We start from the raw sequence: 21775 nt of genomic DNA on the forward strand, positions 1-21775 counted from the left end.
CGCGATATTCCGCATGATGATAACTCTATAAAATGCCACACATGCCTGGGGTATCAGATAAAAAAGGAAACAGACAATTTTCTAATTGCAGAATCAAGTGCCTCATTCAATTGCATAAATGCTCGAACATATGGTTATGATTAATCACATCGGTTGCAATTCTAATCGCACGTGATAGTTTGCAATCAACTATGACTATATCAAGCAATGCCTTTAATTGAAATGAGTAAAGGACAGACGACTTTTGGAGAAGTGAATAAAAATAATCCCCACACACATTTAATATTGTAATGCTAAATGGATTCAATTTTTTTCGGCTTTTGCAATTCGGTTGCCCTTTTCTCTGGCCGCATTGTCCAAATAAAAAGGTCTTCCTTCATCCATCTCCAGTTATTTTGATATAACACTCATGAACAGTTGTTTAGTTGCATTGATAACGCATCTATCTTCATCAAATTAGATAACAACATTTGGATAAGTTATCATCAGGGATGTTAGGGGTTTTGCCGATGGGAGGGATTTTAAAAAAAAAATCAGCCTCGTCGGGGAAGAAGCAGGTAGACAAATACAAGTGGTGTAGTCCTACACCGCGACGCCCTGGTGCTATTACATTTAAATCAGAAGTTTATTAAGGTTGAGAAAATCAAGATATGATTCGTTGTTTAATCTGTTTTTTATGCTATATTTTCTTTTTAACATTCTATGTTTATAATATTATTGTATATTACATTTAATACATTGTATTATTCTTATTTTAAACTGATCCCTTCAGCTCGTGCTGCTAGTCAGTTCTTATAGACCAATATATAAATAAATATACGATAATACGAATTGTTTGTCTTGTACGAAGATGAAAAGCAATGTAACAGCCATTCTTTCTTTTTGAGTTAATGGAACACTTCCGATTTGTTACATGTGTAATGACATGTATGATCCATGTATGCCCTTCATTGTCTTCTTGATTAGACAATTTCCAGAGTATTTTGCATAGTTTTGTTTTAGAATTCACTCTCCATTGTCATGGTCAGGTGTTTGGGGAATGGCATCATTTTTTCAACTAAACTGATGTTTCTGCAAGTCATAGATTGTACGTTTCTTTGTATTTATACAGGGTAACATTCCCTTCGGGTTTTGATTAGAGTTCGCAAACGGGTATAGGGCAGTTCCAAGGGATGCACAGATACTGTGTTGAAACTGTAGGATTTGAGGGAGAGGGAGACCTAGAACGAAAAGGGAAACACTGTGCAAAACTTTTGATGACTCATCTGGGAAGTTAGATTAGCAGGCAAGGCAAACTCGTTGTCAGTTTCTGGCTTGAGGTCTAGCCATGCACCGATACAGCGTATATAAGTCTTTGCGCATTAGAGAGCCGACAACTCCTATAGAGAAATAGAACCCCCTCCCCTTCTTTCAAACTATTCAGCTTTGGGGTTGTTAAAGCTTGAACCACGACGGGGGAACGTGTACAGCAGTCCTTCTCAACTCACGAGATTTAATTAACGAGTTGTCGAGGGGGCTTGGTATATAAACCCCTCCCGTCGGACGCTCTTATTTAGCGAGGGTATATTCTTGAACCGATCTGGATGGACGCTTTTGGTTCGCTGGAAGTTTTTTTCGTCTGGAAAGGTGTGCTTTAAAAAGACGAGGAGGGGGTTTAGAGGTTCATTCTGCAAAAGGTTACTTAGTGGAGTAGACGTGCATACATCGGACATTGTAAAGCTTGAACTAACTGCGGAAACACGCACATGCTTGCGGAGCATAGGAGGGTCGCCATTTTCTCATCTCTTTATCAGCTTGAAGAAGAAAAAAAAGTGTATCCCACATTTGCGAATTTTTATTTCGGGAAAGAGTCGAATCATCATTTTTCAGAAATCTGAAGAGAATCTATTGAATTTTCTTGGAGAACTTCGGAGGTTGTATTTTGCCAACTAAACATTTGGATCCATGACGTCAGGATAACTCCTAGGGTAGCCATTTACACTTGGTTGAAGTTGGAGGATCGCTAACGCTCAACCATTTATTCCGGTAGAAAAGGAAACTCCACGCACAAGAATGAAGTTGTCAAGAAACGGTAAGTTTTTGTTTTTACAATGCTAGTTATTGTTGTTTGTTATAATTTTTTTCCCTCTTTTTCTCATATTCAGCCTTTCATCCAAACCTCATTCTGATTCTACCTTTTTATCATTTATTCATTATTAATTGCCAAAAATTCCCCCCTCTCCCTCCCCCTCCCCCTCCCCCTCCCCTATCGTGATATTTTCCACTTTCTTTATCGGGGAACAGAGAGTCTTTAGTTTGTTATCATAAGAAGTCACATATGACTGTATTTCTGAAAATTATACAGTTTAATAAGCAACGGATAAGCAACGGATTTGCGAAGGGCAATTTGTTTTAATGGAGAAAGAGAAGTTATTAAAGGTAATTATCGATTTCCTGAAGTATGAGAGCAGTATCTGCTCGTTGTTTTTGCTCGTACTGGTATGACGTAATCATATAGGCTCCCTATGTCTGGATGACACCTGTTGTTAAAGCTTTTAACTTTCAAGGGTATAGGCCCCTGTGCACATCATTGAAACCATTACGGAAGTTCTTACTTCAACCATGGATGTATTATAAAAGCAACAACATGCTTTAAACTTCTGAAATTAGGATATCCGAATGGTCGCATTTTTATTTTTTATTTAGTCATGTTATTTATTTGTTTTACGCTTCTGATAAACATCATTTTCTTGACATCTATTTTATAAATACTAAAATATTTTGCAGACCTTGACTAATTTATTCAGGTATAAATAAAGGTTTTATTTAAATTAATGTAGCGCATCTTAATTCTGCATGGACTGACGATTTTTTTTTTTAATGTGGGGCTCGTTTTCATTTCCTCCATCTTTTTCTTCGGTATTTGCCATTTCACTGAAAAAGCGCCATTCATCTCTGCATTCACATAATAGAGTCCACTCATGACTACATTATAATGATACGTCTTTTAGAGCTATAACGTGAAGATGGTCGGAATAATGTTACACTCAGAATGCCAGACAGAATCTATCTGTCCAATGAAAGATCAGATTAAAATGACGTCATCCTTTCTTTCACGCATACATGTACACGTACATTATCAAACAAGCCAGACAATAATTATGCAAGTCATAAACTTTATGTGTTGTAGCTCCTCCCCCCCCCCCAAAAAAAAAAAAAAAGTCAAGCGCCCTTAGAGTTTTAGAGTTTAATACAGATCAATATGTATTATTCGGGGGTGAGTAATAATGCCAGTCAATTAACCTGGAAATGTACTTTTACTTTCAAACCAATGACATTTCTGAGAGTAATAGAAATTTTGCTTCAAATGAAAATGTAATTACAGCGAGATTATCAACATTATAGCATCAAAATTATCTGGAAATATATTGATCAGAAAAAATTCTGCTTCGATTACTCCCTCAAACGTTGTTTTAAAAAGAATACTCTGATCATCAATTATGTTCTATTATATCAGTAACACAGATGGGAAATGAATTTCTGGCACTAGTCATTATAGAAGGAAACTGAAGTGAATGATTTCAATGACTTCACATATTGGACCTCCTAAACATTAATCTAAACCAAATGGCCGGATATATTATGATGAGGATTAAAAATTCGTCAGACTCATCACTCGTTTCAGTTAAACATCATGTCCACATATCGTTCCCTCGATCGCTACTTCTGTTTCAAGTTTAGGGCGCATATTAAAACTATTCATGGGGGGGGGGGTCACTACGACTATCTCTTTTTTTTTGTCCTTATAATTGTATACAGAATTATATAAATTTGAATTGCTTGTCATGGAAATAGATGATCAAAGCTGCATCAAATTACAATTCTGAAACCAGCAGTGGAGTATCCAGTATATTGAACATAAAGCCCGCGTACGCACCTCCCCCCCCCCCCCCAGAAAACACTTATGAGTCTACAGCACGTAGGGCTGTCCAGAAATAGTATTCTAATCTCAAATGGGAGGAGTATCCACAATTTTAGATATGCCATTAACCAGAAATAGTGTCCATTTTTTCCTTCAAAGTTACACAAATGGGAATAGGCCTACATGGAGAAGTTTTACTATTCCTTGTCTGTATAGAAGAGTGTGCTGATGTCTTTATTGGTTAGGTAAAACGTGCGTGGGGGCAGAAACCCTCGATTTAAACCTCTAATCTGCCCTTCCGACTCGCCTGTCTAGTCTCGATGGCGTAGCCATGTGGGGGTCCAGGGGGACACCCTCCTCCATTGCAATACAGGTCAAACCCAATCAAATCAAGTAGATATATATTGTATGAATTTTTTCCTCCTGCTAGTATTTGAATTATGTATATATTTTTAGTACAACATTCATTTCCTAGGCGCCCCTCGTCATATTTATGTCAACTTTTAGAAGGAAATATATATTCGTACCCCTTCTTTTTACATTGAACTTATGGGGGTCTTAGGGGGTTCTGAATAGAGTTAATGTAAGGAAGCTTTTAACTCGAGTGGAAGGAAGAACCCATCTTAGACCGAATGATGATGAAGATGATGCCGAAATATGACAGGAATTTCTTCATAAAACAGATTAAATATGTCCATGGATGCTAAATTGGTGACCTTAAAATAGAATGGTGGCTTGGGGTTATTCTCGAACCACTACTATGTATAGCAGTCAGTGCGTTTCATATTATAAATGAAACCTATCCTCTGGATGTAGATTGACATTTCATTAAGGCGAATAATTGGGATGGTTTACAAATAAAGAATCAAACTGAATACTATTATAGTAGTGTTAACATGAGTTTCGAATTCCAATTACGCTCACCTTGTTTTATTTACTATTGTCGATATTTCCGGCATTTTAATTCCATGATTTCTACTTGATTTCTTTCCGGTACAATAAATAAGGATGGAAATTAAGTGCTTTGTTCTGATTTCCGCCTTCCTTCGATGCTTTCTTATCTATTATATTCTATATTCATTAATTTTTTATTTCATTGCATCTTTCTCTTTTTACTATCATTTAGCAACAACAACACCTTATTCTTACATGCTTCTTCTGCTTGTTTTATCCATTCAGAGATCATATTACGTTAGGATTATAATTCATGATAGATACTGTATTGACTCGTTTGCTAAAGAAAGCTTGATTTAGACCTACACGTATTTAAAGAAAACATAATCACACCAAATCTAAACTTTACCTCAAATCCTGAAGACAGGAATTGTCACATTTAATGAGTATCCCGCTGTCACACCCAAACAACAATTGACAGTCCTAATTATAAACTACCGTCTGGTTATTGATGAAAAAGGCAGAAAGAAAGCCCATATAGGCAAGCTCTGGTTGTCGAAATACTCCACTTCCAGTTTGCATTAGACTCGATTTTCCTGTTCTTTGTTTCCAATGAATGACTCGGAGGAAGGAATGATTTTTAGGCGATTTAAGAACTAATTACCAGCCGTCATTCATATCGGTGTTATGACTGTGGGTTTTTTAAGCAGGTTTGCAACAAGTGGGTAAAAACCTAAATTGAATGAAATAAGTACAGGAACCGATACAATTTCAATCTAAATTATGACTAGTTCAGCTACAGATTTTTTTATAAAGCTTTTGAATTAAACTTGAAATTCTTTCTATTGGAGGAGACGGTAATCTTCGAACCGTTATGCCCGTATTACAGTATTACCTACGCACCTTCCCTATACGATAAAGTGAGAATTACATGGTCATTGTTTACAATAATATGTAATTATTTCAGTTTTGCTTGTCCAAGAAGCCCCAGATACGATTATTCCTATAATAATTGTATGATTAAAAAAATCATAGATTTAAGTCTTTTGGACATTCTTTATCTTAATCCAATTTCACATTCATATCAAATAGAGCAGACCTCTATAACTACGGATTTTGTACACATACAATGAAACGGGTTCATGACCTTTCGACAAGTTTCCTGCAGTATAAAGACCAGACCGGAAACCGGTATGTCAAACTTCGTCAGAGGAGGGGGTACAAGTTCTTTCTCTGCCAATATCTTAACCCTATAAAGGTCAAATTCTTTTACCTCGCCTGTGGCATTCTAATAAAGCTAACACCACAGCTATAATGCTTGAAATGAATGTCAAACAGATAACATCAAAGTTCTGAATTATCATTAATTAAAATCGAAAAACCGTGACAGTACAATAACATTGTCAGTGCTAAAAATGAACTCCGAAAGTATTTTGTTTTCCTTCGTTGGCTTTGTGTCTCTAAAAAGTGGGGTGCCGTGTACTTTAACAACATACCATCCCAGTTGGATGATAATGATTCATTTCTCTAATTGATAAGGAGACTAATGCAGATGAACAGCTCACAATCATCGGCTGTGGGGGGAGAGAGAGAGAGAGAGAGAGAGAGAGAGAGAGTGGAAAAACAGGAGGGGGTTGTAAGCTTTAAGGGCGTCAACGGACATCAACATTCAACAATAACGCTATTAATAACAATTGCCATAAATATTATTGGTTCATTGTGACTTCTTTAAAAAAAAAAAGCCTTGCCGTATAATGTTAATGTGTGTTTATACATTTTATTCCAATCTATACTAGTATCATTTGAACCTTGATTCTACTGTACGATTACAATACTAGATAGAATTTAACCAATTTAAAGCTTCAACATTCTCAAATAATTTAAACCTATATAGCCATATGACATATTATACTCCACGTCCGATATTAATTGGCCCTAAGAAAACAGTCATCCTGATATTACGCAATTATTATAAGTAGTTTCCTGCATTTGAATTAAAGATCCAATGCTGTTGAAATATGATAACACAACGCTGAGAACTGTCATGCAGGATGTAAAGCGCAGGAGAGTAAAATAGTAAAAACTGTAACCAAAAAATATGATAATAACAATAGTAATAATAATTATAATAATAATGATAATAATCAATAAATAAAAAGGAAAGAAAAAAAAGGCCTATCAAGAATAAAGCGGAAGGTATGTCCTTTATTTCACTAGTGATCATGAACGTTACCATAAATTGAAATAGGCACCTTATCTAAACTATCATCCAGGAAAATTGGTATTGGGCGTGGTCAGAACAAAAGTTTCCGTGTACTCTCAAAGTTGTATACATAACTTTCTTTTTTCTCGCTCTCCTTGAAAAAAAACACAGCAATGCTGAAGTGAAAGATCTTCTCAGTATAATAATGGATCTTTTGGAGAAGCTAGCTTTATCTATTCACCCCTAAGATTAAAATGCAAATATTTGCGGGAACAGTAAAAGTAATCGGTAGAAAATGAGGAAAAAATCATTAAAAACTACACTGTTGGTCATAATGGTGGAATATTTATTTTTACCCCAGTTTAGGGAAGGATTTTTAAACATTATTTATTTCTAATAGATCTAGATAACGGCATACATTCTCAGTTTTTATTGAATATTAATTTGCGAGTGTTTGTTTTGCCTGACTACTTAATCATATGTGTGCTACTATGCTAATCAGTTAAGGGACCTACGTCCTTAAGTCATAATTGACAGTAATGAGGATTAATGCCTCACAAAAGGGCACTAATATAAAGCTGATCGACACGATTTTTATCCTTGGGCTTCACAGTAACGAGGCCATTGCTTAGCCCCTGAATCATGACTGTACGCAGTGTTTGCTAGGGTACGCGGCCCCTTCCACAAATCCCCCAAAACGAAGAAAATGCAATAAATTGTCAAAAATTCATTGCATTTTCCCCCGGCCCCCAACAGGAAAAAAAATCCTCTGTAGGGCCATGCAGTATGGTTCAAGGCATGGCCACACAGAGGAATTTTTCCTGTAGGGGGCCGGGGGAAAATGCAATGAATTTTTGACAATTTATTGCATTTTCTTCGTTTTGGGGGATTTGTGGAAGGGGCCGCGTACCCTAGCAAACACTGTGTACAGTCATGATTCAGGGGCTAAGCAATGGCCTCGTTACTGTGAGGCCCCAGGATAAAAATCGTTCTGATCAGCTTTATTAGTGCCCTTTTTTGAGTCATTAATCCTCATTATTGTCAATTATGACTTAAGGACGTAGGTCCCTTAACTGATTAGCATAGTAGCACACATATAATTAAGCAGTCAGGCAAAACAGACACTCGCAAATTAATATTCAATAAAATCTGAGAATGTATGCAATTATCTAGATCTAATAGAAATGAATAATTTTTAAAAATCCTTCCCTAAACTGGGGTAAAAATAAATATTCCACCATTATGACCAACAGTGTAGAAATAGGAATATCGAATGATTGTAAATTTTGAACAAAATAGGTGATTGAATGTGCTACAAATTAATGTATGCTATGTAGGATTGGGGTTTTTTCCCGTAAATTTCATTAACTATAACAGCAATACAACTAGCTATTCAAAATACAATCTTTTTTTGTATTATAATAACATAGCCTAACTCAATTAACTTAATACGTGTACAAGTCATACATAAAGATCGATTAAAAAAAAAAATAGCAATAATAATAAAAATGGTGCTTATATAAAGCGTTTTCCACCGAAGTCTCTAAGCGCTAATTTTGAATGAAATCAGAAGAAAAACAAAAATCAAATTATGCTTACCTTAACCCCCCCCCCCACACACACACGCACACACATACACCCCTTCCCAATCCATACACGGGGACCCCAAGTATAACACGGATACAACGTTGCAGCCAGTGGCGTACGCAGGATTTTTTCAAGGGGGGGGGGGGGTTTTAAAATCGGGTCCAGAATTTCGCAACGACTCAGGGAAATTTGAAAATCGCGCCGGCCGAAAAGTCGCTCAGTGGGGGGGGGGGGGGGGGGGGGGGGGGGGGGGGGGGGGGGGGGGGGGGGGGTAAGCGGACACTTTTTTTTTTTTTTTTTGGTCTCAAAATTTGAAAATTTGACATTTTGCTCCGTTAGGGGGGGGGGTAAGGTCACCTTTCTTAGGTCAGCCATGGGGGTAATTTTTTTTTATTATTTTTTTTTTAATAATTAAAAAAAAAAAAAAAAAAAAAATCCAAAGGGGGGGGGGGGGGTGGTTTAGGGATTTTTTAGGGGGGTTTACACACATAAAAATACCAAAGGGGGGGTTTAACCCCCAAACACCCCCCCCCCCCTGCGTACGCGCCTGGTTGCAGCCATGAATCAATCTCATAAGACACGGGAAAGCACAGATGAGGACTATCAGTATATCATGGGTCCCGGCGGAAATGAATGTTAACTGCTTGAGTGTGACATTCAAGGCATGTCTGTACCCCATAGCCATATAGCCAGCATCCGAACTGCAACCTCGTCGAATAATACCTTGCGACCAGACCCACTATCCCCCCCCCCAACAAAAATTAATAAAATTAAGCGACCGTCTTTTCAGGAGGGGTAACAAAAAGTTGCATTTATCATCACACCATTAATTTTCTTTGGAAATAATGACTGCATGCACTATGCGGTACTAACTAATCAAACTATTATGAATGATTTGTTAACATTTGTTAACATGAAGCTCACTATGTACATACAATTTTGCATTTTCCCCTAAAATATTTAAAGATATAACATTAAATTTTGTAGGGGTCAAGATTTTCAGACCTTGCCCAGGAAAACCGAACCAAACTGTTGTTGAATAGTTTCATTAATTATCATACATTTTTTGTTTCCTTCCTTTTTCCAAACATTCAGATTAATCTTCTCTTGTTGGTCACCTTGAGTTATGGACGATAGTTGGAGGGGCGCTACAGGCGGCCACAGAAGCCGATCAGGAACCCTCCGAGGAGCGTTCTCACTCTCACGAGGAGCACGCCTCACCAAGACTGTCTCACAGGAAATCACCGGCAAGAAACACAAAGCCGCCATCATGAGTTCCATCGACGACCCCACCATGCCCATCGACAAGAAAGTCGCCATCGTTGGCATCGGATGCCGCTACGCCAACGGCATCAACGGCGTCCGCAAGTTCTGGGAGATGTTGGCCAAGGGGATGGACTGTACCACGCCGCCTCCCAGTGATCGCTTCGATTCATCTTTCTTCCTCTTCCCGGGAAGCAAGATACAAGGGAAGATGTACAATAAGTGTGCAGGGTATCTATCGCAGAATCCAGAACACTTTGATCGCCAGTTCTTCAGGATATCACCAGGTAAGACAATTATGTATATTTGTGCAAGATATAAAATGACTTCATATTATAAAATCATGGTTATTTTTAATGGATATTTAAAGTATTTAGGATGATAAAGACGATATTGTATTCTGCTGAGGTACACTTTAGATTCAGATCTATTAACAAACTTCATGATAAAAGTAACTTTTAGAGATTGAGCTTTCAGTTGCGCCACTCCAAAGCTTTGGAAGAATCTACCACTAGACATAAGAAAATCATCATATGTTGCTGTCTTCCGAGTATGTTGAAGACGCACTTATTTTCAAGATCTTGTTAATGTTTTTGTTTTATTACGTGTCTGTTAAGTAGCACTATTAGGAGTTTTGTTTTCATCACAGCACAGTAGAGTATATTCGTATAGTAGATGCGCTGTATAATTGATCTAATTATAATAAGTAATTAGAAGTTGTAAACAAAACAGGCATGCTATTGTGTCACGTACAGTGTGCCGAATTACTTTCAAATTCAATTATTTAAGTCAAAATACACAGTTATGTTTTTATTTATAGAGTTAAGATGTATGTAAAACATGAAACTAACTTAAATGTTTGATATACTTCGTTTGACAGAGGAAGCCAATCACCTGGACCCTCAAATCCGTATGCTGTTAGAAGTAGTCTGGGAGTCACTCCAGGACGCAGGTATCCCAGCCCATTCAGCCAGAGGTTCTAAGACTGGTGTCTACATGGGAGTGACAGCTAGTGAGTACGGTGTACTCATCGGCATGCCAAACGACAACATCAACCAGTACACCAATTCGGGAACCAACTCGTGCATGACGGCAAACAGAGTTTCATACGAGTTCGACTTCCGCGGACCGAGCTTTACAGTAGACACAGCCTGCTCGTCATCCATGTATTCCGTCCATCTGGCCTGTGAAGCATTAAAGAATGGACAATGTGAGATGGCTGTGGCGGGTGGTGTGAACGTCTCGTTACTTCCCATCACCAGCATCGGCTTTTGCCAGGCGGGGATGCTGGCCCCTGATGGCAAATGTAAAAGCTTTGACAAATCAGCAGATGGATATGCTCGAGGAGAGGGTGTAGGGGCTGTCATTCTCAAACCTCTTCAACGCGCAATCGATGACGGTGATAGAATCTACGGAGTGATCCGTGGTGGAGCTATCGCGAATGATGGTCGCACTCCTGGTATTGCCCTACCAAGTTATGATGGTCAGGTATCGCTCATTGAAAATGCGTATAAAAACGCAAACACCCTTCCAGAGGAAGTCGTATACGTGGAAGCGCATGGTACAGGTACACAGGTCGGCGACCGAACGGAAGCGAGTGCCATTGGAGAAGCTATGGGACTAAATCGAAAAGTAGAACAACCACCACTCTACCTCGGATCTGTGAAATCAAACTTCGGACATTCAGAGGGCGCTGCTGGTATCGCTGGTGTCATCAAGGCAGCACTGTGTTTGTATCATGAACAGATCCCTAAGGTGGTTCACTTTAGGTCAGGAAATGAGAGTGTTGACTTTGAAAGCTTGAACATTAGAGTCCCCGGTGAGCTTACAAGGTGGCCAAAGGCTGCTAAGAAGCTTGTAGGGTGCAGTTCATTTGGGTTCGGTGGAGCTAATGCTCACATCGTTCTCGAAGGATACCAACAAGGAACCAACCGGAATGAACGCTCATACTCCTCGCATGGTTCCAACGAAAGAGACTCTGGAAAACCTTCGATTCTGTTTTTGTCGGCTGCGAGCAAGGACGCCCTCAAGCAACATCTGGAGGAATGGGGAAGCTACCTCAACGAAGTGATCGGGAACGATACAAGGGCTTACAACAATGCCTTGTACACAGCAGCTGTCCGATCCACACACCACCAGTTTCGAATGGGTATTATCGCAAGGTCACCCAGAGATGCTACAGAACAGGTCCGATTGAAAATAGACCAAGATCCGAGGGTATCCTACAATGTCATCGAAGGAAAAGCCCCGGAACCACACCTGTCAGTGCATCGACTGGTATTCGTTTTCTCTGGGATGGGGTCGCAGTGGTGGGCCATGGCAAGACAGCTTATGGATGATGACGTCCATTTCAGAAACATCATCAAGGTATTTATTCAATCAGTTTCACTATCAAGCTAATGTGACATTGAAACGTATAGTGCAAGATATTCCTGTTTATCAATAGGCTAAGAATCTGTAACCTTATAACTGTAACAGTAACTGAATTCCCCCAAATATATGTTAAAGGGACGATCGAATAATGTATAAATCACTCCCACGTCCGCTCCTTCCCAAGAAAATCAAACCAAAATTTGAGACTATTCCCTCGATCTACATTAAAATTGTAATCATTACTTTAGTGAGTTATTCGAAATCAATTTTCATATTTATGGACAAATCTACTAAAAATACGTTTACATTTACTTCCGTGGACCAAATATGCTACATATTTATAGGGGTTCCTAAACCACTTTCGATTGAGGGTGGAGGTGTTAGATCAAATTTAAGCTCAAAATTTTCCAACAAGCAAATTTTAGAGTAGGTTTTTGGACTTTCACATTTACCGACAGATTAAACAGTGTTCTAGGAATTTCCGTCAAGAGTTTCGAATGGGAATGGGGTCACATCCCTTTCAATAAAGGCATGTTCCACAAATTTGCATTTAAAATAATGTAAGGATCGCTAAGTATTTCTTCATTATTTTGATCTCGAATGTCTGCAAAAAGACACATGGGAAGGTTCTAGTACAAGTTTTTACCGGTAGCAACCGGTACGCCACGTTGGCATATTCCCAAAGTCTCCTGAGATTTTCTGGATCTATTTTTGTCTCTCCCGTCTCTCTTCACCTGAAATATCACTGTTAAAACGGAAGCGTTCCTGGCTCGTTCTGCTGCCCCCGTCATCACTTAATATCACACAATCACGTTAACCTTTCACGGGCTTCATGCTCCCTGTAACGTGTAGTAATGTAATTTGCTTGGTTAATACGCGAGGTTGAAAGGGTTAAAGGAGATTTCTGTTTAGTGTCGGATGAATTCTTGAAGGTATTTACACAGGAAGGTCTGACCAGTTTAACATTAATCACATTTAATGTACCTCTATCGACCTCAGACGATAGATAAGGGAGTTTCTGATTCCTCGTTGCGTTTTTATGATAAAAAAGTTATATTAAAAAGCAAAATATGATTACTCAAACGGTAATTCGAATGCATTTCATATCAGCTATACAGTCGAACTTGCCTTAGAGACCTCTCGATCAAAAGACTGCCTGTCTATGAAAAAACAAATGTTATCTCTTGAATATAGATTTCTCATTTTAAAATGTATTTAAAGGTACTATGTCCCATTTGCAGGCCTAAAAAATGAAAAAGTTAAATTCCAACTGCATTTGAAAGATAATACTTATTTAGAACTTCCCAAAAAAGGTGGGGCTTAAAAATGTTTTCAAGTGGGAAAATAATAACTATTAGTTGTCAAATCGACTTTAGGGCTATAGAGCCCAAAAGTAATAGTCTTGATTTTCAGACAATTGTACCGAATGGTCATACGTTTTATGCTGCGCAAAGATTCAATCAGTTTAATCTTGGCCATCACAAGAAGTGGGTTATTGATGTAGACAAATGCTCATGTACCCTTTACAACTCTTTTCATGTATGTTATTACCAAAGAAGAAAAAAAGCCAGTCAGTCACCTAATAGTGTCTGACAGTGAAGTCTAGCAAGTAAACGGGTTTCCTTGCATAATTTGAATATGAGGACACTGCTAACGTTTACATTTTACAGATAGGACATACATGACATATTCATAATTCCTGCAAAGTTCTACAGAATTTGAGGTTGGCCGCAAAAGGGACATAGACGGACCATCTGCCTATATATAAAGACTAATATTTATTTCTCTTCAGTGGTCTGGATATTAATTTGACTGTACACATGTTGATTGCATGGTCTGGCCGATAATTCCTCTCCATTTTGGCTACTTTAATTTAGCTCGGTTTACATACTGCGTATATTTACTTGTATTTTGAGACAATATAATGAGAAAAGTAAACACGCATAAATATTAAAGGTAGCATCTCATTTTTCATACTTGTTATTTTTGTTTACAGCGCATCGATAAGATCTTGACAAAGTGTGGAGCTAAGTGGTCTTTGATACATCTACTCACAAGAGAAGTGGATCGAGAGAAAATCAACCAAACAGGTAATCAATTGCTCTGTTAAACTTGGTCTATATACATGATTATAATCATATTCTAAATTGATGTGAAAATGTATTCATATTTTTCTCTCTCCACTTTCTTTGTGCATGAAACGTGAAATCATAATTCCCAAAAAAAGTATAACTAAATCTCTGTAATTGATAATGATGCACATCCATGTATTTGAATGGATATGGGATTCGATATATCAAACGTAGTTTTAGCTACATTTACATTTATTTGTATGAATGGAAGTATTTGAAGCACAACCTACCCTCCTCTCTCGTTGATTAAATCATCCTTTCAGTGTATGTATGTCAGGCGGTATGTATCAGTAATTATAAATGATGAGTATACATGTATATCTGTTTAGCACTTCATTATATATACTAAATCGTTATCATATTATTTTTGGTGATTTTTTTTATACAGAAATCGCCCAGCCATGTATCTGCGCCGTTCAAATTGGTATGGCAGAGTTCTACCGCATCAGAGGCATCACTCCAGATGCCATCGTTGGCCACAGCGTGGGGGAGGTAGCGGCAGCCCATGCTGCTGGTCTCCTGGCTCTAGAAGATGCTATCCGATTGATCTACACCAGAGGGAGACAGCTCAGGAAAACAAGTGGGATGGGAAGCATGGTTGCCATCCTGCACTCGGCAGAGGAAATCCAAGCCAGACTAGAAAGCAGCGAGTATGTCAGTGTCATCGACGTGGCAGCAATCAACAGCCCCAGTCAGATAGTGCTTTCTGGTGACAAGGAATCACTCGCTGCCTTCTCGGAGAATCTCAGGCGAGAAGGGATAAGGTGCGTGACGCTGAAGGTTAACAACGCATTCCACAGCTACCAGCAAGAAGAGATCAGGAAGGACTTCCTGAAGAAGGTCAAGTTCTTGGATTCAGCGGCAGCTAGGGAGAACTTCAACATGATACCTGTTGTGCCTTTGATATCGACGGTTTCCAACCAGTACCTTGATAGGGACCAGGTCAACAGCGCTGCCTACTGGTGGAAGAATGTCAGACAACCCGTCCAGTTCAAGATGGCAATCGAGAAGCTCCTCCAAGATGGCTACAATTGCTTTCTAGAGATCAGTCCGCATCCTGTGCTATCACCTGCTATAAGGGACACTCTGGGAACATCAGTGATGAACAACAGCAACGTGTTTGTAACAGGTTCCCTTAGGAGACCATCGGATACCCGAGAGGTAGCAGATGACAGAGTGAACCTCCTTCGCTCAATGGCGAAACTTCATGTTGAGGGCTACCCCTTCGATCTTCATCATCTCTTCCAGGAGGGTCCTTACAAAGTGATGTCACTCCCAAGCTACCCATGGCAACGCGTCCTCTGTTCGGCAACTACACAGAAGAGTCACAAGATGTTCAGGTTTCCCATCAGTTGTCATCCACTCTTGGGTAAGCAGCAGCACCTCTCACACTTCAGTGGAGAAAATTCTCCAAAAGTGTGGCGATCCAAGTTCTCGAAATCAACTGTGCCCTGGCTTCGAGATCACAAGCTTCAAGGCAACATCGTCATCCCAGCAGCTGCTCACACAGAAACTATGATTGCTGCAGCAAGAGAAGTCTACCCTGATTCCGAGGTTGTAACGCTGAGGGATGTGAAGTTTGAGAGATTTGTGTTCGCCTCAGAGCTTGAGGGTGTCCTAGAAATCAGCCTTGAGACAAGATCACGGGAAGCTCTCTTCGCTCTACGTAGCTACAACCAAACAGATCGCAGCTGGACACTTCATAGTAAGTCATCAATTGATGCACCAGGCAAAGTGCGCAACTCAATTCATCAGATTGAGGAAGGATTCCACTCCGTGAAGCTAGCAACAGACGACATCAGAAGAAAATGTCCTTATGAGACCGATCAACAAGAATTCTACGCCAGGCTATGGCGAGGCGGTTTCCATCTTGGTGAGACATTCAAGTGCGTCAACACAGCTTACTTCAGCCATGACTACAATGAGGCGCTGTTGTATGCATCTGTGCCAGAGGCACTCGAGCGAGAATTCAAGCTGTACAACTTCCACCCTGCACTCTTTGACAGTGTCTTCCAGGGCTTTGGTATCTGTCAGATGTTCCAGGAGCAAGAGAAAGCACGAACAACGAACTCAAATTTCCGAACCTGGTTCCAAGTACCACGTTCTGTTCGTAAGATACATATGAAGGGCAAGGCCCCCACTCAAATGGCATTCCATGTGAAGATGACCAAAGCGAATGGTATCACCTATGGTAATGCCGTCGTTGCTGATGCTACAAACCAGAGAGTTTTCGCACAAGTTGACAGCATGATGTTCGAGAATGTACATTCCAATGAGCCAGAGGAAAGAGTTCAGTTGTGGAGAAGAGAATGGGTACCATTTCACATAGAGGTTGATGACAGTGCCCTGCGTGTCCCACAAAAGGTACCTCCACCAACCAGACCACTCAGTGCAATAGGCTCAGAAGCTCCAGGTGCAATTATCATCATCAAGGACAAGCAAGGTGTATCAATGGAACTGAAACGTCGGATGGAAGTTGAGAGTGTAGTTAGCGTCCTAGATCCACGCATTCTGATTGACGGTGACGAGAGATTCCGCCGAGTACTGCGTTCTCTCGGTATGGTGACTGACCTAATCCTCCTCTCTCCCCTGGATGTGAAGCAGTTTGGAGCGATCGGAGGTATCAGTAAGCAGAGCTTTGAAGAATCACAGACGATGACAGCACTCTCTCCTATCAGCCTCTACCGAGCAGTCAGCCGACACGACACTAAACCCAAACCAAGGTTGTGGGTTATCACCAGAGGTGCACACTCGGTCATGGATGTTGACGTAGTAGACCCCATGATGGCTCCAGCTGGATCATTCGGATTGACACTCATGCATGAAGACCCTGAGTTTCCTGTAGTGACTGTAGATCTCCCGTCACTACAAGAGCCTGAAGAATCGGCACATTGGTTATACCAGTACATGAAGTCTGCCCCGAATGAGGAAAACTATGTTGCTCTCAGGAGAAAGGTACCAGCTCCAGCTGGTGACGATCCAAAAGAACTCGCCTTTGAAGCTCATGCGATGCGCATCATCATGCAACCACAATCAAGCTTCTCTGCTCCTACTCTATCTACAAATTGGCAGGTCGATCTGAATGAGAGCTTGAAACAGAAACGTCTCACGGTCAAGCAGAGTCATGAAATGCCAGCCAAGACATCTGACAAGGAACTCGCCATCAAAGTAACGGCTTTCTCCGTGCAGCAGCTAGTAGATGCAAATGACAGGAAGGTCGGATGTGGCTATCTCTATGCCGGAAAGATACTCAGCTGTAGTGAAGAGGTGCAAGTCATGTTCAGAATGAGAACCAACGTCCTTGGATTTCGAACGGGAAATCAGATCACTGCATCTCTCCACGCTAAGACATCTGACTTAATCCCCATTCCAGCTAACCTCACACCAATAGAGGCTATCAACATCGTGCGAGATTACCTCCCAGCCTTCGTCGCTTTTCATGATACACTGAAACTCACAGAGAATGGCACAGTTATTGTCTGTTTATCATCTCTTAGTGATCGAGTTGGCCTGGCGACGACACATCTCGCACTTGAGCAAGGAGCTACAGTGTTCATCCATGTAGAATCAGATGATGGAAACATATTACCCGTTGAGAAGCTCCTTGGAATCCTCGGTGATTCCAGAGTGGTTATCACTTCGAATGAGAACTTCAATACTCTCATCAATGACTTCTCTGTGGATGTTCTGCTGTTTGCTGGAGAGCTTCCTCACGATACAAGCAGTTTGAAGAGGCTAGTTGGGAAACTGCGGCCTTTCGGAACCATTGTCCAGATCCATGGAAGAGACGCCGTTGCTGGGGATTCTAGGATCAGCAACTTGCCTCCTAACATCTACTTTCTGTCTATTGACATGGCTCTTGGTCGGTTCGAGGATATGCGTGCACGCATGCAGGATGCAATGTCCCGCCTCTTGCATCTTTTCAGCGTCCACAATGGCTTCCAGGCACTCAAGTCTCTCACGGTCCCAACTGCTCCAATATCTAAGTTGGCACGATCTCCCCATGCATCACTCGAGGAGATAACCGTCAACATTGATGAAGACAGTATTCCTGCCACTTTGAATTTCGATGATATCCACTTCACTGCTAATCCAAAGGCATCATTCTTAGTGACAGGAGGTTCCAAGGGATTCGGACTATCTATGGTAGAGTGGCTGGTTCAATGTGGAGCTCGTCATGTCTACGTCATTTCACGTAATACACCAGAAGAAGAGACGATCTTAAAATTCAAATCATTCCGTGATTCTGGAGCTAGGATTACTCATCTGAAGGTTGATATGGGGCGTGAGCATGAAGTAGAGAAGGCACTCCTGGCCATCAAGGACAACGAAGACCAGCCACTTGAAGGTATCTTCCACTGCGCCACAGTCTACAATGATGCAATCCTTCGTCATATGACTACTGAAGCTTGGAATGACGTCATGATTCCAAAGGCGTACGGCTCACTGATTCTTCACCAATTGACAACCAAACTTGGTTTCCCAATCAAGTACTTCGTGATGATGTCTTCGATTGTAGAGATGATTGGCAATGAAGGGCAAGGAAGTTACTGCGCTGCCAATAGTTTCCTGTCCGCATTGTGCAGCATGAGAAGGAAGATTGGCCTACCAGCCACTCTGCTCTGCCCTGGGGTAATCAACACTCATGGGCATGCCGCGCGTGAAGGATTCGTGAAACGATGGGAGAACGTCGGACTTGGAAGTCTACCTCCATCAGAGATCCTGAAAGGCCTGGGCTGCATCCTAGCCACCGACTATCCAGAGCTTGGCCTTACAGGTGCTGTTGACAGGCGTGAATATGCCAGAGCTTTTAGCGTCATGCTGTCACATCATTTCAGTGAGCCTGGTGGTACATTTTCCATCCTCAAGTCACTTTTCCCTAACCGGGATACATTCCTGGCGGCTGACACTGACATCAGAATGCGGATTAGGTTGCTCACGCCAACAGAGGCTAAGGGAGTGATCTTTGCAACACTGTCAACTCATTTGGTCGAACGTTTAGGGCTAAGTGGAGATGTGTCTCAAGACGCGACACCAATGTCCTTGGGATTGGACTCCCACATGTCCACGGAGTTGAGTAGCATCATCCATGAGAACTTTGGTGTTACTTTGACAGCTATGGAACTCCTCAATGACAGCTTGACCCTCGGGAGCCTAACAGACACCATCTACGAACGCGTTCTTTCCTGCGACGATGAGGGAGAGGAGGCATCAACACAGATCACTCCGACACTGAATATTCGAAGTGAAATGTGGTATCGCATTGAAGACAACCTTGATACGCCGGCAGCACAGTTGATCTGTTTCCCATCTGTTGGTGGTGGCCCCACCATGTTCCTGCCGTGGAAGAGTCATCTGGCTGAGTACGACATTCAGATGATAACGACGCAACTCCCTGGTTGGGAACGCCGTGAGCATGAAAAACCACTTCATAATATCAACGACATCGTTAGTAAGCTGGCCGAGGCACTTATGCCTAGACTGCTACAGGGACGCTTTGCTTTCTTCGGACACAGTCTCGGTGGTCTCATCGCATTCGAGTTGGCTCACTATCTATGGAAGAACTTCAATGTATACCCTGCGCATATCTTCATCAGCGCCTGGTATGCACCAACCTTGCCTTACCCACATCCTGAAGAGCTAGAGGTGACAGGAGATGTCTACAGGAAGATGCAGCGCATCCTGACCAGCCACCTGGATTCAACCAGGACACCACTTCCTGATGCCATGCCAATCAAGTTCAGCTTCCTTGATCAGTCTGTTATGAACAACGTCCGCCTCATGACCCGTCTCATTCCAAGCATTGAAGCAGCCATCATTACCTGTAAGAAGTATCGCTTCAGACACAAAGACAAGCTTCCTTGTCAAATGACCGTCTTTGGAGGCAAGAGCGATCCATTCGTCAACCCCTCACTCCTAGATGACTGGAGCAAGCAGATCTCACCAGAATCTCGATTCAGGAAGGTCCTTTACCCTGGCAAGCATATGTACATCCTCTCTGCTTCCAAGCATCTCTTGAAGGAGATTATGATTGCTATGCGAGTGATGCAGACTAACCAACAACCACCATCCACCCCGCCACCTATACCTGTGGCGGATGTCAGGCCTTTGTCTGCTTCTCCTACCGTCGCATCGGCTCCACCAGATCCCAGCGAGGCTGAGCATAAGCCGGTGCCTAAGCCTCGCAAAACAAGCTTCTCCTAAATGTGAGTTCATGCGAAATGTTGAAGTAATCAAAGAAATATAAGGACACTCGTATGAAGGAGAGAATAAGTGAGTCAAATAGTATTATTCATCAATGATTTGCGTGTTAAAACATGCACTATTTCTTGTGATATTAATGTAATTGTATTTGAGATGATGTTGTTGATGCTGACATAATGAGTATTCTAGTGATTTTGACATGTATGTGGTTATAGTCCGCGTTTTTAACGAATGGTGTATCTTGTTGTCTTTGTGATCCTCTCTATTTCTCTTTCTTTCTCTCTCTCTCTATTTCTCTTTCTTTCTCTCTCTCTCTCTATTTCTCTTTCTTTCTCTCTCTCTTTCTCTCTCTCTTTTTCTTCTCTCTCTCTCTCTCTCTCTCCCTCATTCTCTATATCTCTCTTTCTTTCACTCTCCTCCTCATGCTCTCTCTCTCTCTCCTATAGCCTCTCTATATCTTAATCACTTCTATTACTTTCTTATTTTAATATGTTAAGTATTTCGCTTGTAATGTAATGAACTTTCGATCGCTCAATCTTAATTGATGAGGCTCGTAAAACGGCCGGGCAATGTGCAATACAATGTAAATAGATTTGAACAAATTGATGTAATATGAATGACAATGAATATTTTCATATATATATGTATCAGATGAAACGATATTGACGTTTATTGTATTCATGAGATTCTCACTGTGTCTTTCAATTGTAAATATATAAGTAGCTAACATGTCGTGTATATTGTCATATAGAAATGCTTCAATGAGATAACATTAAGAAACTGTAAAATACGATTCAATTTATAAAGTATTACGATATCAAATAAATGTTATAATATGCACTCTTTGGAAATGATAAATTAGTTATTCATGTTCACTTTAGTAAAGTATTTATGGTATAATTCCCAATAAGATGTGTATAATGTCTATTTTATGTCAATGTAATGATATGAATAACAATATATAACAATTGATTTGACACGTTCTCAAATCTTTTTTTTTGTTCTGCCAAAATTAAGAATGACTATAGATAGAAAACTTATATAAATAATTGGAGTTATTGATGATTAAATGCAGTTTACATCTTTAGAATATTTGTTTTCTTACCATTAAACCAAGTGCAAATTGTGTTTATAGCAAACTCTGAAGAAATGCAACAGTTTGCTTTTATTCACATGTAAGATATGTATATAGTCTGTTTACTGATTATTTGTGTAGTA

General features: G+C 40.5%; 1 protein-coding gene across 1 annotated transcript; it reads left to right on the forward strand.

Moving 5' to 3' along the window:
• Positions 1–1327: 1327 nt before the first annotated feature.
• On the forward strand, positions 1328–20841 carry LOC115922158 (phthiocerol synthesis polyketide synthase type I PpsD-like). The gene is made up of 5 exons (XM_030980399.1): positions 1328–2071; positions 9681–10135; positions 10729–12215; positions 14218–14311; positions 14742–20841. The coding sequence occupies exons 2-5, from the start codon at positions 9712–9714 to the stop codon at positions 20555–20557; spliced, it is 7821 nt and encodes a 2606-aa protein (XP_030836259.1). The 5' UTR covers positions 1328–2071; positions 9681–9711; the 3' UTR covers positions 20558–20841.
• The last annotated feature ends 934 nt before the right edge of the window (positions 20842–21775 follow it).

This window comes from Strongylocentrotus purpuratus, unplaced genomic scaffold (assembly GCF_000002235.5).
Source record: "Strongylocentrotus purpuratus isolate Spur 01 unplaced genomic scaffold, Spur_5.0 spur5_scaffold_11, whole genome shotgun sequence".
Lineage (NCBI taxonomy): Eukaryota > Metazoa > Echinodermata > Echinoidea > Camarodonta > Strongylocentrotidae > Strongylocentrotus > Strongylocentrotus purpuratus.

Coding starts and splice junctions, on each gene's coding strand:
- LOC115922158 (XM_030980399.1), top strand. CDS start 9,712: ATGGACGATAGTTGGAGGGGCGCTACAGGCGGCCACAGAAGCCGATCA. Junction 12,216..14,217: donor ATTTCAGAAACATCATCAAG/GTATTTATTCAA, acceptor TTTTGTTTACAG/CGCATCGATAAGATCTTGAC. Junction 14,312..14,741: donor AGAGAAAATCAACCAAACAG/GTAATCAATTGC, acceptor TTTTTTATACAG/AAATCGCCCAGCCATGTATC.